The sequence below is a fragment of the Callospermophilus lateralis genome, chromosome 2 (genome assembly GCF_048772815.1).
Source record: "Callospermophilus lateralis isolate mCalLat2 chromosome 2, mCalLat2.hap1, whole genome shotgun sequence".
Classification (NCBI taxonomy): Eukaryota; Metazoa; Chordata; class Mammalia; order Rodentia; family Sciuridae; genus Callospermophilus; species Callospermophilus lateralis.
Genome location: NC_135306.1, coordinates 131,191,199 through 131,204,837, shown reverse-complemented (window position 1 = coordinate 131,204,837; position 13,639 = coordinate 131,191,199). Strand labels below are relative to the sequence as shown.

General features: G+C 43.5%; 1 protein-coding gene across 2 annotated transcripts in view; it reads left to right on the top strand.

The window, feature by feature from the left end:
• Panx1 (pannexin 1) overlaps positions 1-13,639 on the top strand; it is a 49,561-nt gene that overhangs the window by 23,558 nt on the left and 12,364 nt on the right. For both annotated transcript variants that reach the window (XM_076846515.1, XM_076846514.1), the window contains exon 2: positions 4,238-4,377. In XM_076846515.1, coding sequence (XP_076702630.1) covers positions 4,238-4,377 — 140 coding nt within the window. The remainder of the gene's footprint in view (positions 1-4,237; positions 4,378-13,639) is intronic.

The following is a 13,639-nucleotide window of genomic DNA, read 5'->3' as shown; positions in this document are numbered from 1 at the left end:
TGATGTTTAAGAGCCAAACATTACTCATCCCTTCTCTTTACAGCACAAATTCATGATCTTTTTTATGTAATTGTTCTCACTGAACTTAGAGTTTATAGTAGAGCAATTTTCAAATTTTCCTGGCAGCCTTTAAATAGAGACAATCCTTTCAAGTTCAGTGCTTTGTAGGTTGTTTTATGATGTACCTGGATCCCATATGTATGAGGGGTGTGTGTGTGTAATTTACATTGACGTGTACAGATTTGTTTTTAAAAATGAGATGTTTTGTAGACCCTTAAAATATCATGTAGATACTAATGACTGTTATTGATATAATCATTATTATATTCTCTGTTTTGCCTCTGTGCCTCCCAGAACAGCCACTCCGGAATTGATTTTCTTTTCCCCTCCAAAAAATTCCCTTGCTTTGTTTCTTCTCATTTCCCCCATGTCTGACCCAATTTTCTTCAATCACTTGTGCCTTTTGGTTCATCTTTCTTGAGTTTGGAAGTGAAGATGGAGACCCAAGTGGATGTCCCAGCTGTCTCTCACCAGCCAGGGGATCTCAGTGCCTCAGTTTCCTGTCTCTCACATGAAGGTGAAAGTACACAGCATGGGTCCATCCCATTAGCAACCATGTGCTGCTCCCTGCATTCTCATTAGCTTAGAATAGCTTCCATTTGCAAGTTCCTCTGAAGTTTTCCCAGCTAGTTTACTGCAGCTCACCATTTTCTATTCTTGTATTTGTTAGACTTGTGATTTTGTTGGTTTCATTAACTCCAAGGAGGCCTGATTTCTGTGCATCCCACAGCACTCTCAAGTGGAAGCAACGCAGAAAACTTGGTGCCTGGGTCCATGCTCTGGGTCCTGGAAGGCAGGGTGGACATAATTGTCAGAGGGCAGCTGGGGTCTTGCTCAGCCCTCAAGATCTTCAGTGTCCTTCTGACCAGCCCAGGACTGTAGCAAAAGTAGGCCAGAATCCCTCCTTTGCAGTTAGATAAGAGTGGAGAGGTCCTGGACTGGTGTTGGTGGCATTGAGAAGCCTCTGTCTGGCTCTCTGCTCTCTCTTCCCTGGGTCTTGCTTCTCCTCAGGCATTGCTGCTGTCTGCTTCTCTACCAGCTGCTGTGGGACAGCCACAGTTACAGGTCTAGGCTACATGAAGGGCCAACTGGGCTGCCACTCAGAAAGGTGTGACCATGCCCTGGGCTCCAGGTAGAGGTACCTAGAGGGTGTTTGGGAGAGACCTGGGGTCCAGGCCACTCAGCAGATGTTGTGACTACCTCCACAGGACCCAGTGAACACCCATTTCTACTGCAAGGTCTTTTGTTATATTTAGCCAGATGAATGAGTGTAAAGCCCACAACTGCCTCAACACTTCAGCCAAGTAGGAGTGTTCTTTATCCTTTAGGGTGTAAACCTGAAACTCACAACTTCTGTGCATTGTGAAAAGCAGTGCACATCTCATTGAAGCTGTTCCTGGAAACCCTGGAGTGCTCGTTCAGCTGCTGCATGGCCTCGCAAGCCCAGGAGTCTGGCTGAAGGCTCTCATGGGGCTGCTTCCCCAAATGCCCAATGGGATGGTGAACACTTGCATGTTAATTGAGACATTACTTCTGGTAGTACTTTGAAACTTTTCAAGCACCAGACAGATTTTGTTTGGCACAGGATGGTGTGGAAGTTGAGAGAGATGGGGACGTGTCCTGCCTGTGAAGACTTCTATTACTAGAGGAGATAAGATACGTGTGGGTGTTTAAAGATGATTTTCTGCACATCTCTTATGGCTTCAAAGTTCTGGGGAAGGTCAGTGGGGAGGAAGCTTGTGGAGCAGGTGATGTCTGAGCTGGGATTGGAAAGATGGCTCCTTGAGGTAGCCAGTGTGGATGGGGCATTGACTGATGATTTTGAAGGTCAAGCCCTCCAGGCCAAGGCAGTAGTGTGAGAAAAGGCACAGGTTTGGAAACATGTCAGACTGTATATGCCAACCAGTGAGCTGGATTGGAGCATTGGTTTGGATTTGTACCCTGGGTTGGGAGGACCTGTGGGCAATGTTGAGCCAAGGGAGTGCCAAGGTCAGAATGGAGTTTTAGGGTGAGTCATCTGGCAGCAGTTTAAATGGGTGGAGTTTAAAAAGACTGGAAACTCTCTTTAGTGGAAGACTACTAGAAAACTATGTAAACACCAAGTTTGTTTATCTTCCAATTATTATTTTAAGAGTAAATGGGATAGAAGTATGTACTTCTACATAGAAGTACATTTGGAGGCACCAGTCAGGGAGGTACAGGTCCCAGGCTTCCCAGTCCAGTAGCAGCAGCAGCCACTCTGAAACAGTGCCTATTCATTAGGCAGACTGTCAGGAGTGAAGGCATAGTGCTGCTCAAGCAGCATGTGCAGGTCCCTTGCACCCTCTGACTGTGTCCTCCCTTTGCTCTTGCTTTTTACTCTTGTCTTGGATCCTGCCGGTGCCTGGACTTGACTTCCTTAACTTAGTTTCCCATTCAATACTTAGTACTGGGGCTTAATCTGTTTCTTTTTCTAGTTTGTCCTTGACCCTCTCTAGGAAGCTCTCCCCCTCCTGGTGATTTGGAGAAAACACCTTCTGAGACCACCCCATTCCACCAAGACTAAGTCCAGGGACCTCCTCTGTTGTAGCCTTGCTGAAGGGACCAGCCTAGAGACAAGTGTTGAGATGGGTGGAAGATTCCTGACTACTCTTGAGCTTTGGTCCCCTCCAAGGAGAAAGGGAGACAGGTTTCTCTCTCCCCGTTAGCCTGGGAAGCTTTAATGTGGTACTGATGGAAAGGACTGGCTGTATCCAGGGAATATTGGTTGCCTCCAGATTTTTTTGTTTTGTTTGTTTGTTTTTCCTGACCTATTCCAGATGAAAAATATTTCATGAGCAGCTCAATATGTTCTCAATCTCTTCCTCTCTATATATATATCTTCTCATCTCAGTTATATTTTCCTTCTTCCTTCTTTGCAAAAACTTTGGTATAAAATGTTTAGCATTTTTTATTTTCTACTCCAAAAGTTTGTACTATTGTCTTGAGGAAAGCCCCTGAAATCCCATGATAGAACTGGAAGCATCATTACCTACAGAAAGAATTTTACTTAATTCACTATGAGAACTTTACTTTAAGAACATTTTGGTCTGCACAGGCTTTTAGGAAATTCTAACAGCATTGTTCATTTTCATGAATAAGTATTTGGACAGATGTTCCCAAGCTGGCAGCTTATCAACAATTTTACCAGAAGCTATCTATTTGTAACCTGAGAACTTGCCATCCCCTGTTGTGTTACTGTTATACTCCTAAGCTTGGTGGTGAATGATACATAGGAAGCATTGATAGTCACACTGATACAAAAGCAGTGTGAGGTTAGCCCTGAGCCTTGTGCCTTCCTGATTGCTAAAAACGCAGGATCTCAAGTTCTTGAAGTCTATGGCATGGAGGTCTCTGCCCAGGAAGAAGAGGTGCTCAGAGCTTTTCCCATGCACCTCCTCCTACTGTAAGCATCTGCTCTCCTGATGACCTACCCTTCACTTCCCTCTTCTGCCATAAGTGTGTAGGCCACACTTCCCCAGAGGAGGTGACCTATTAAGACCTTTTATGTGCCAAAGTCTGGGGAAGTCTAGTCCCTGCCCCTCTATGGGGTGGGAAGGCAGAATGGCAGGCATGCACTAGTCTTTAAAGGAATACCAGGAACTACTCATTACTTTACCGAGAAAAGTATGACACCAAGCACCTAGTGGGAATCAGACGCTATAATAAGTGCTGTCAAAACTGCCCCCCTTTTTTGGTCACCACAGTGAATCTATAATGTAGATGTTAATGTCAATCTCATTTTTTTAGATTCAGGCTTTGGAAGTCTAAGTGACTTAACAGCTATGAGTCACTCAATTATGAATGGCAGAGTCAGGTTTAAATACAACTTATGTCAAAGCCCAGGCACTTAGCACTCTCCATGCTGCATAGGTTGTGGGAGAGACTATGCCTACAAGGCACCCAGCAGCTGGTCCCTATGCCTGTGACACACCCACTCCATGCATGCTTGATGTGGACCAGGAAGCATGCTGGACCAGTGGCTGCAAGTGGAGGCTCAGTGCCAGGCCCTGTGCCTGCTATGAGACACAGCTCTGCCCTGGCCCCCAAGGTCCTGTTTGCTAATTGCCTGCCATAGTCTTGCAGAGAGTGGGTAGTGTTGGGAGGGTCCAGGCTCTTGCATTTTAATTCATTCCAAACAATCTGTTTTGCTCCTCAGGTACCCAAATAAGCTGTTTTTCCCCAAGTTCTTTCTCCTGGCGTCAGGCTGCCTTTGTGGATTCTTATTGCTGGGCTGCTGTTCAGCAGAAGAACTCTCTGCAGAGTGAGTCTGGAAACCTTCCACTGTGGCTGCATAAGGTAATAGAGAAACTTTCCAATCTGTCCTACTCATTTTATAGATGAGCAAGTGGAAGCCTAGAGAGATTGTGCCTGTCCACAGCGTTGTGGATAGGTATGGCCAACAGGACTATTTCTCAGATTATAAAGCCACAGCACTTTCAATTCAAAAGATACCTCAGAGCTTCCTTGGTCCTGCAGCTTTGCATAGCAGATGGGGACACAGGTGCTTTGGATTTTTAGCTGTATAACAGAAGACCTTGTTGGTCTCTATTACTTTCCATTAATACCCAACAGAATGTCTGGTTCCTAGGAGGTTCTCAGTACATTCTGAATGTTTGAAAGAGCAGGGCTGAGAGTAGCAGAGTCAGGATTTAGCAAAACTCCTTCACCAGTGACTTTTCTGTCACATACAGGGTATTTGGAAAAAGTGAGGACCAACATAGAATTTGGTTTCTTCTAGCATTATTGGGGCATTCAGAAGCCCAAAAGTGTGACTCCTTCTGGGAGTGCTAGGTGCAGCACGGCTTTTGGAGTAGATTCCTTTGCTTTCTGATGGGTCCAGGCCTTGCAAGGAAGGAGAGGTACTACACAAGAGACATCAATATTAGGTTCTGTGTCCTATAGAGAAGAGGGGCAGGTCAGGAGCTCTGTGGTCAGGGGAGTGCTATGGAGCAGGAGCACTTAGAGATTGGAAGCGAAGAACCTGGGCTGGAGTTAGCAAGTTTGTGAAGAACATTCTGAGTAATAAAGTAACTACATTAGGTTTTCTCTGTGCATAGGAAAGGAGGACTTTGTCTTCCTTTCAGCCTGTCATTGTTTCAACCCCTGGTTCTTTTGTCATTCATGAAATGAGAAGATGTTTGTATATCTTCTGGTATTCTCATCTATTGAGGAAAGCAAAAAATTCTAGCTCTGAAAACCAAAAGACTGAAGTTCTGTTTGACTGACTCTTGCTTTAAGCTACTGCTGGATGACCAGTCACTATCCTCCCTTTTGAAAAGAACAATTGCAGTTTGCTGTAACTCAGGCCTGTTTTCCATCATATTTGTTTATTGCATGTAGTTTGGCATTGTGGTGCCCTACAGTGACTCCTGTCTGTATTTGGGTTGGGCTTTTCTCTTTGATGTTCAGCCGAGCCATTGGATGAATCCTTGCCAGCTTTGCTTGGCTTTGTAGCCAAGGCAACATAACATAAGGATCTGTGGCACAAATAGACACAGGTCCTGAAGTTGGACAGCTTTGTAAATGTCCGTCTATGCTGTGGAAATTTACATCCATGTGTTAAAAGCAGTTATGGAAATGCAGAGTTGTAACCAGCTACTGTGTTGGGCATTAAGGCAGCCACTGAAGAAGATTGTATAACTGGGATTGTTTAGTTTAAGAGCTTGCAGCAATATTTGTGATTGTGAAACTTCTGGAACAAGAAGAAACTCAAAAGGTTTTTGTCCAGATGCATTTCACATGTTAGAGAACCTTGAGAGATCAGGCCCAAGAGTCAGGACTAGTTGCCAGTCCTGACAGGTAAGAACTCAGGCCTGCAGACTCCCATCCCATTCTCCTACAAAGGTGGGGGGTGTGGTAGCAGTAAGTGGGTAGTCAAGCTTTGGATTACCTGACATCCAGGATAGACTAAGAAGTTCTTTCTCAGTAGATTAGCTTGTTTGGACAGATGAGCAGAGTTCTTGCCAGATTCACAGGGCTGGGAACAGAAACTGAAGTCAGGATCTGCTGCATTCGAAGGTTGGGACCCTGAAAGGCCATTCCTTGGGAGTAAGGGGTGATGCAGAATTAAACTAGCCTTCACAGGAACTAGAGTCCTGGTTTGCATCATTCAGTGTCGTTGGAATGAAGGAGGTCTGGCATTGCCAGTGTCTTTAGTTTGTCTACCTGTCTGCTAGAAGAAAAAATAAGTCCTCTCTGGAGGAAGGTGTCACTGACTACAGCCTCAGATTTGTGCTCTGGTTTTTCATATAAGGTATTTAGAACTTAACTCAGAGATTCACATGTGCAGGAAAACCAAGGGAAAAAAAATCAGAATGGAAACAGACCTTTAGGAAATCCACTTCAGACACCCATTTTAAATCATTACTAATGAGTTCAAAGAGTTATGAAAATGTGGAGAATTTCACAGAACTGGAAACTTCATAAAAGAGTCAAACAAATTCTCAAACAGCAGGTGCAAAAAATTTTTTTTCAGCTGACGTTCATTGAAGGCCCTCAGTAAGCGAGGATGTGGGCTTGATTGCAGAGAGCTGCCAAGGGACATGGTCCCTTCCTCATGGATCTCACTCCTTGGTGGCAAAGCAAACACATAAGATGATACTGAGGATCAAACCCAGGGCATCACACACTACAGGCAAGTGCTCTACCACTGGGCCACAACCCCAGTCCTTAGGTTTTATTTTGAGACAGGGTCTCATCAAATTGCTGAGGCTGGCCTTGAACTTGCTGTCCCCCAGCTTCAGCTTCCCCAGTCACTGTAATTACAGGCATGCATCTGGCTATATTGAAATTTTTAAACCTGTATCTGGGGATATTTTTTTTTTTTTTTTGGTGGTGGTGGTTTTTCTTGTTTTTATTCTGATTTTTTATATATGACGGCAGAATGCATTACAATTCATATTACATATATAGAGCACAATTTTTCGTCTCTGTTTGTATACAAAGTATATTCACACCATTCGTGTCTTCTTCATACATGTACTTAGAGTAGTTATGTCTTTCTCATTCTGCTGTCTTTTTTTTTAACCCCCTTGCCCCCTCCCTCCCCTTCCCTCCCCTTTGCCCTGTCTGGCATGTGTGAGGCCCTGGGTTTGATCCTCAGCACCACATATAAACAAATAAATAAATAAAAATAAAAGATTCATTGACAACTTAAAAATAAATAAATAAGACCTAAAATGAGCTGGGAATATAGCTCAGTGGGAAAGTGCCCCTGAGTTCAATCCCTAGTACAGGAAAGAACAGTTTCTGTTCTCACTTAATCTCACCAGACGTACATGATCTGCGCAGCATGGCCCATAGCCATTGAGATAACTGGAGTCACCTGATACAGTCTATTACCCTAGGGTGGACAAAGTCAAATTGTTATTTTATCTTTGGAGGAATAATAAACATTTGGTTGAGTATGGCTTTTTTTTTTTTTTTTTTTTTTTTGGTTTATGTGTTCATCTGATATTTTATCATTTAACTTTGTCCCTCAGCACTGTGTGTCAACTCTAACGGTGTCTGTTTTAGAGCCAATACCTCTTAAGTTAATGGAAAAAAAAAAAAAAGATGATACTGAGAGGGAGTAATCAGAAAACTAGATAGGAAAGCAAGAGTGTGGTTATTCTGGTTATTCTAGAAACCAAGGAAGGTGTTTCCAGACGGAGCAATAAGCTCTGTTATTCTCTGCCACTATGATTAGGGTGGATCAGAGCTTACTGGATTTAATTAAATCACGGGTGATCGTGGCAGGAGGGATTTTATTGCAGAAGTAGGAGCCAGATGGCCGTGGGTGAAGAGTGAATGGGAGGTGAGGAAAGGAAATGATGCGAATAGACAATTTCTTCAATTTTTTTTTTCCTTTTCAGAAAAATCTCTCTTCCCAATAAGTGGAAGAATGAGTAGCAATCTATGTAGTAACTGTAGGGAAGGTTGAGGTCCAGAGAGATTTTGGAATAGGACAGTTCTGAACAAACTTAAATGCTGATGGAGTAAGAAGGTAGAGGGGAGGCTGGGGTGTGGAGTCCAGCCAGCTCGAAGCACTGCCTGGGGAAGGTACAGGGGTTCTGGGAGAGGCCTGTCCTGTCAGGAAGCAGTGGGGCCTTGACTGACTGGAAGGTGGGCTAGGTTGTAGAGGATCTGTGAGAGCTAATGAGGTGTGCAGGCTAAATGCTGGAACATGGGAGCCATTGCAGGTGCCTGAGCAGGATGAACCCAGTGGTTCCAAGAGTTCATCCTTAGGGTGGTGTGTTGGCGAGAGTAGAGGCAGGGAGAGAACCATTAGCTGGGCACGGAGAGAGGGTTCTGATCAGGGAACAGAAGGGAAGAGAAGCCTGAGAAGGCACAGAACAAATAAAAAGCAGCACTTTTTGATTAGAAGATTACCCTAAAGGATGGTGAAAGGTGATATCAAGTGCTTAGGTCAGGGGTCAGCAGACTTTCCTGTGAGGGCAGGATAGCAGAGTCTTTCTGTCATTGTAGGTTACACAGTCCCTCTGCCAAATTAAACAATATGTACAAGATGGGTTGTGAACAGATTTGACTCAGGGGCAGCAGTTTGCCTACTCCTGGGCTAACACTAACAGTGGAGGTGTTAGGAGGTGGGTAGGTTCCTAATGTCTTAGAAGGTAGAACCAACAAAAAGTTCTGACTGGATGTGGAAGAATAAGGGAAAGATTAGAATCCAGGACACAAACAAGGTTGCAAGCAGTGGGTGGAGGTGAGGCCATGCACTGCGTTGATGAAGCCTAATGAAGGAGCAGGTTTTGAATGACAACCAGATAGTCCTGCTTGACCATGTTAAATCGGAGGTGCTCTATGGCTTACAGGATGTGCCAAGTATATAGTGGGGTATGGTATCTGGAGATCGCAGGGTAAGTTGGAGCTAAAAATATTGTGGTCTTTCAAAAGAAAGCTGCAGGACTGGAGGGGTTTCCAAGGGAGTGAGTTTTAGTGGGGCAAAGTCTACAAGGGGACTCAACATGGAGAATAGAAGAGATAGAGAGCTGGGGGTGGAGAGGAGAAGGAGAAGCGTGTGCTACATGAATGAAGGGCAGGGGATCCTGTAAAGCAGTCCTGTGTCAATATAATAACCTGTGTTAAATGTTGCCAAAAGGGCAAGTGGGGTTAGGATTGAGACTCAGATAAACCCTACAGTTGGGGTGTCATAGTTGGGGTGTCAGAGTGTCCCCTAAAAAGTGCTGAACTCTTTACCCCCTGGACCCTAGAACAAGACCTTATTTGGAGATAGAATTGTTGAAGATGTAATAAGTTAACATGAATTCATTCTGGAGTAGCATGGGCCCCTGATCCAGTACAACTGGTGTCCTCCTACAAAGAAAAAAATGTGAACAGACATGCGCAGAGAGACTACACTCAGGAGAAGATGGCCACATGGCCACAGAGGCTGAGCTTGGAGCTGTGCTGCCACAGGGAACTCTGTAAGAGACGAGGAAGGGTCTGGGAGGGAGCAGGACTCTGGCAACACCTTGACTTTGAAATTCTAGCCTCCAGAACTGTGAGAGAAAATATTTCTGTTCTTTTAAACTATCTAGTTTGTGGGATTTGGTTGCCACAACTCTAAGAAACTAATGCAGGTGTATAGAGATAAATCAAGATTCAACCTAATTAGAAGAATAAACCTCTTCCAGGTGTGAATATTAATGTGGTTTTCTTAGCCAGGCCAGAGTTGGTAATCATAACTCCTTTATTCCTACATTGATCTTTTTCTTGTAAAATATACACAACATAAAATTCTACCTTTTAAACCATTTTTAGGCATGTAGTTTTCTGTGACATTAAGTACATTAAGTTCATGTTGCTCTACAGTCACCACCATTATCCATCTTCTGAACTCTTTCATCTCCCAAACTGAAACTCCAAACCCTATGCCCATTAAACAACTGCTCCTTCCCCAGCTCCTGGGAGCTGCCATTTCCTGTCTGTAAGAATTTGTCAATTTTAAGCCAGGTGCAGTGGTGTACAACAGTAATCCCAGTTACTTGGGAGACTAAAACAGGAGGATTATAAGTTTAAAGCCAGCCTGCACAACTTTAAGTTGTGAGATCCTGTTGCAAAATACAAAGTACTGGTGATATAGCTCAATGGTAGAACACCCCTGGATTCAATCCTAGTACAAAAAAAAAAAAAAAAGCATTTATCTACTCTGGATAGATCACATAGTTAATCATACATTTGTCTTTTGTGTTTGGCTTATTTCTCTTAGCATAATGTTTTTAAGGTCCATTTATATTGTAGCTTGTTTTAAGATTTCATTCCTTTTTAAGGCTGAATAGCATTCTCTTATAAGTTTATGCCATGTTTTATTTGTACATTCATCCATCAAGGGACACTTGAGTTGGCCCTTGTGAATATTGCTACTGTGAACATCTGTACAAGTCCCTGCTTTCAGTTCTCCTGGACATATACCTGGAAGTGGAATTGCTAGATTCTTTTCCAAGTTGAAAAGGTTTTCCTTTTAGTGGTCTTTTAGCCTCTTTACCTTCAGCAGACTTAAGGCTGTTGAGTTCGTTTGGGGTCATCTCTCTTCAGGCTCTTCATCACACAGAGGTGAGGCCAAAGCAGAGAATGCCTTATCTGAGGTCCCACAGCCACTTGATGGAGGGCACAGCGTCTCCCTCAGACTTCAGATGTTTTTCATATGTGAAAAGATACAGGTTTAATTTCTGTGGCTTGAGAAACCTGGAACCACCTGTGGGTGAAGTTGCCAGTTGGTAAGCTTTAGCTGTACCCAGGGAGGGAGCCCATAGTTGACCAGGAGGCCCTTAGTTCAGGATGATCATGGAGGTTTGTGTTTTCTTCCCTTGTCCTTGTTTCTTACCCTGATTGCTCTTCCTTCGATAGAAGCCCAGCTCCTTGGATGTTCTGAAATGCTGACTGCACCTTCCTCAGTCCTCCTCATATTGTCATCCTCCCAATCACCCCTTTATCATTTGTGCAGGATTTTGGTAGTGACGCTTCCTTCCCCACCCTGAGGTGACTTCCATGGCATCCTGACGCCCATTCTCTGCATCATTTCCAAGGACTTGCACCTCCTCTCACTTCATCCATGTACTCCCGCTGCTTCCTCCCTCCAAACTGGTTATCTGGAACTAAAGTCGGACAGCCTACTCCTGCCTCTGCCATCTACCCTCAGAAGACCTCCCCCACTGCTTTCAGAGAAAATGAAAGCTTGGCATGAGAACATTCTCAGCTTCCTGTCATCAGACCTACCAGATGTCCCCGTGACAGGACCAGCTTTTTCCCCTTTCTCTTTCTACCTTGTGAATTCTGTATTTAGAGGTCTATAAGTCCCATGCAAACAGCCCATGCCCAGATCTTGTTCATTATATGCCTTGGAATAAAGCATAGCGTGGCATAGTGGGTGCTCTGGATGCTCATGCAGAAAGGAGGAATGGGGTGGCTTGTGTGTTCTTGTGCAGAACCAGACTTAGTTCTCCAGGGCAGTCGGACTAAGGACGGGGAATTAAAGGCACAGTGTTTATTTAAACACTCCTCAGTTCAGTTCTGATGTGGAAGTTAAAACCTGGAGACTCAAATTCTACCGAAGACATTATTCAGGGTAAAATAGAAGTGAGAATCAGTGCAGAGAGGTCATGGCACTGGTATAGTCAGTGGCACAATGACTCTCCACCTCCATTGTTTTTCTTTTCTCCTTTTCCTGCTCTTCCCCCATCTCCATTCAGTGCTGATGGCCTCCAGTAGAGTGGGAGAGAGGTCTTCACTGGAGCTGTGGGTGCGTTCAGGAAGACCAGCAGGTGGTGCTCTGGGGCTGCTTTAGTACTAGCCTTTTTTTTTTTTAATGTTCTGTTCTTGAAGTTTAGAGTGTAGACAAGTAACTGTTGGCAAGATTTCTGCCTGAAACAGAAAACGAAAAATAAAACCCACAAAAATAAAAAATGTTAAACAAAGTGGGCAAATCTTTCTTTATTTCTCTTAAGTAGTTTCACAGAAACTTAGTTAGAAGAGTCCTTGAGGCTGCCAGACAGGTTTCCTTAGCATTACCTGAGGGGGCTTGAGAAAATACAGGGACCTGAGTCCCATCAAGACCCTTAGGTGGGAATCTCTGGAAAGTTTATCATTTTTTTTTTTTTTTTCATCAGCTTCACAGGAGATTCTGCTGCTTCTAGCCTGGAATGGAGTCCAACATGGGCACCATTCTTGCAGACTGCTGTTTCTCAAATTCTGTGTTCATGCAGATCAGCTGGGCATCTTGTGAAAATGTAGACTCCTCCAATTTTGCATTTCTAACAGCCTCCCAGGAGATAACTGAAGGTACTGGTCTGTGGACCATACCAATCTTTGAAAAGCAAAAATCCAGAATCAAGGTCCATTGATACCCATGCTCAGGCCAAACCTATTCTCTTTATGTAAATAAAGCTTTTTTGGACACAGCTTTCCTCATTTATTTATACTTTATCTGTGACTGCTTTTATACCATAATGGCAGAGTTGAATAGTTGTAACAGAAACTGTATGGCTCACAAAGCCTCTAGTATTTACTCTTCAACTCTTTAAAGGAAAACCTTTGCAGACCCCTGATCTAGATCCTAAAGACACTCACCACCACTAGTTGACAAGACTCCACCCCTGCCTTAATTTCTGTTTTCATGCAGACCTGAGTGAAGTTTCTTCCTTTGCTGCCCTGTGGGAATCCATCCTCCCCTGCTCAGAAGCCTTTTATCCTCTGAATTCTCAGCCATCTAAGACATAAAATAAACAAACAAACTCACAAATGAGAAAGAACTGAGGCTGGAAGAGTGTTCTGGGTTGAATGGTGTCCCCTAAAAATTCATGTCATTCTTGAACCTCAGAATATGATATTATTTGGAAATGGAGTCATTGTATATGTATATGTAATTAATATGACATTGTCATAGCAATTAGAGTGGTTTCTAATCCAATGACTGAGTCTTAACACAGTAATATTTTGTTTTGTTTTATTTTTGTTTTAATTTTTATTACCTACCTATACTTTAAGACATAGTTGAGGTATTGGTTACCTCTTTTATGAAGTTTTTGTGGCCTTCCCAGAAATTTTCTATTCCTTCAGTGTTCAGTACCTATGTATTCTAGGTGCCATTAGCTCTATGCTTTGGCTATTTAATTCTTCATCCTTTGTGTTCTTGGGACAGATCTTGCACTTGGTCTGAGAGAGCATGTGTTCTGTCTGCTTCATGGCGCAAAGAAGGTCCCTGGGAGTTGCTTCTGAGTAAATTCACCTATCTGTGTTTAAACCCATAAGACAAGACCATATGCATTCCAGAGAGAAGTGATTCATCCTACTTGGATGGTTCTCTGCCTTAGATAGAGTGGCAGGGATTTACCATGGAGGGAGGGTATACTGGATCACCTTTAAGGATCCTTCCACCTAGGGGTTCTGTTATTCTAACTATAGCCCCTTCCAGAAACAACAGAAATTTTTAAGCAAATAGACTGAAATTGTTGGAACAACTGCTTAGTGTCTCACTGTCTTAGAAGAGCTCAATACTAACTGATACATCCTACAAAATAGTACAATCACGGTTTTAAGAGATGCTGACTCCTAGAGATGG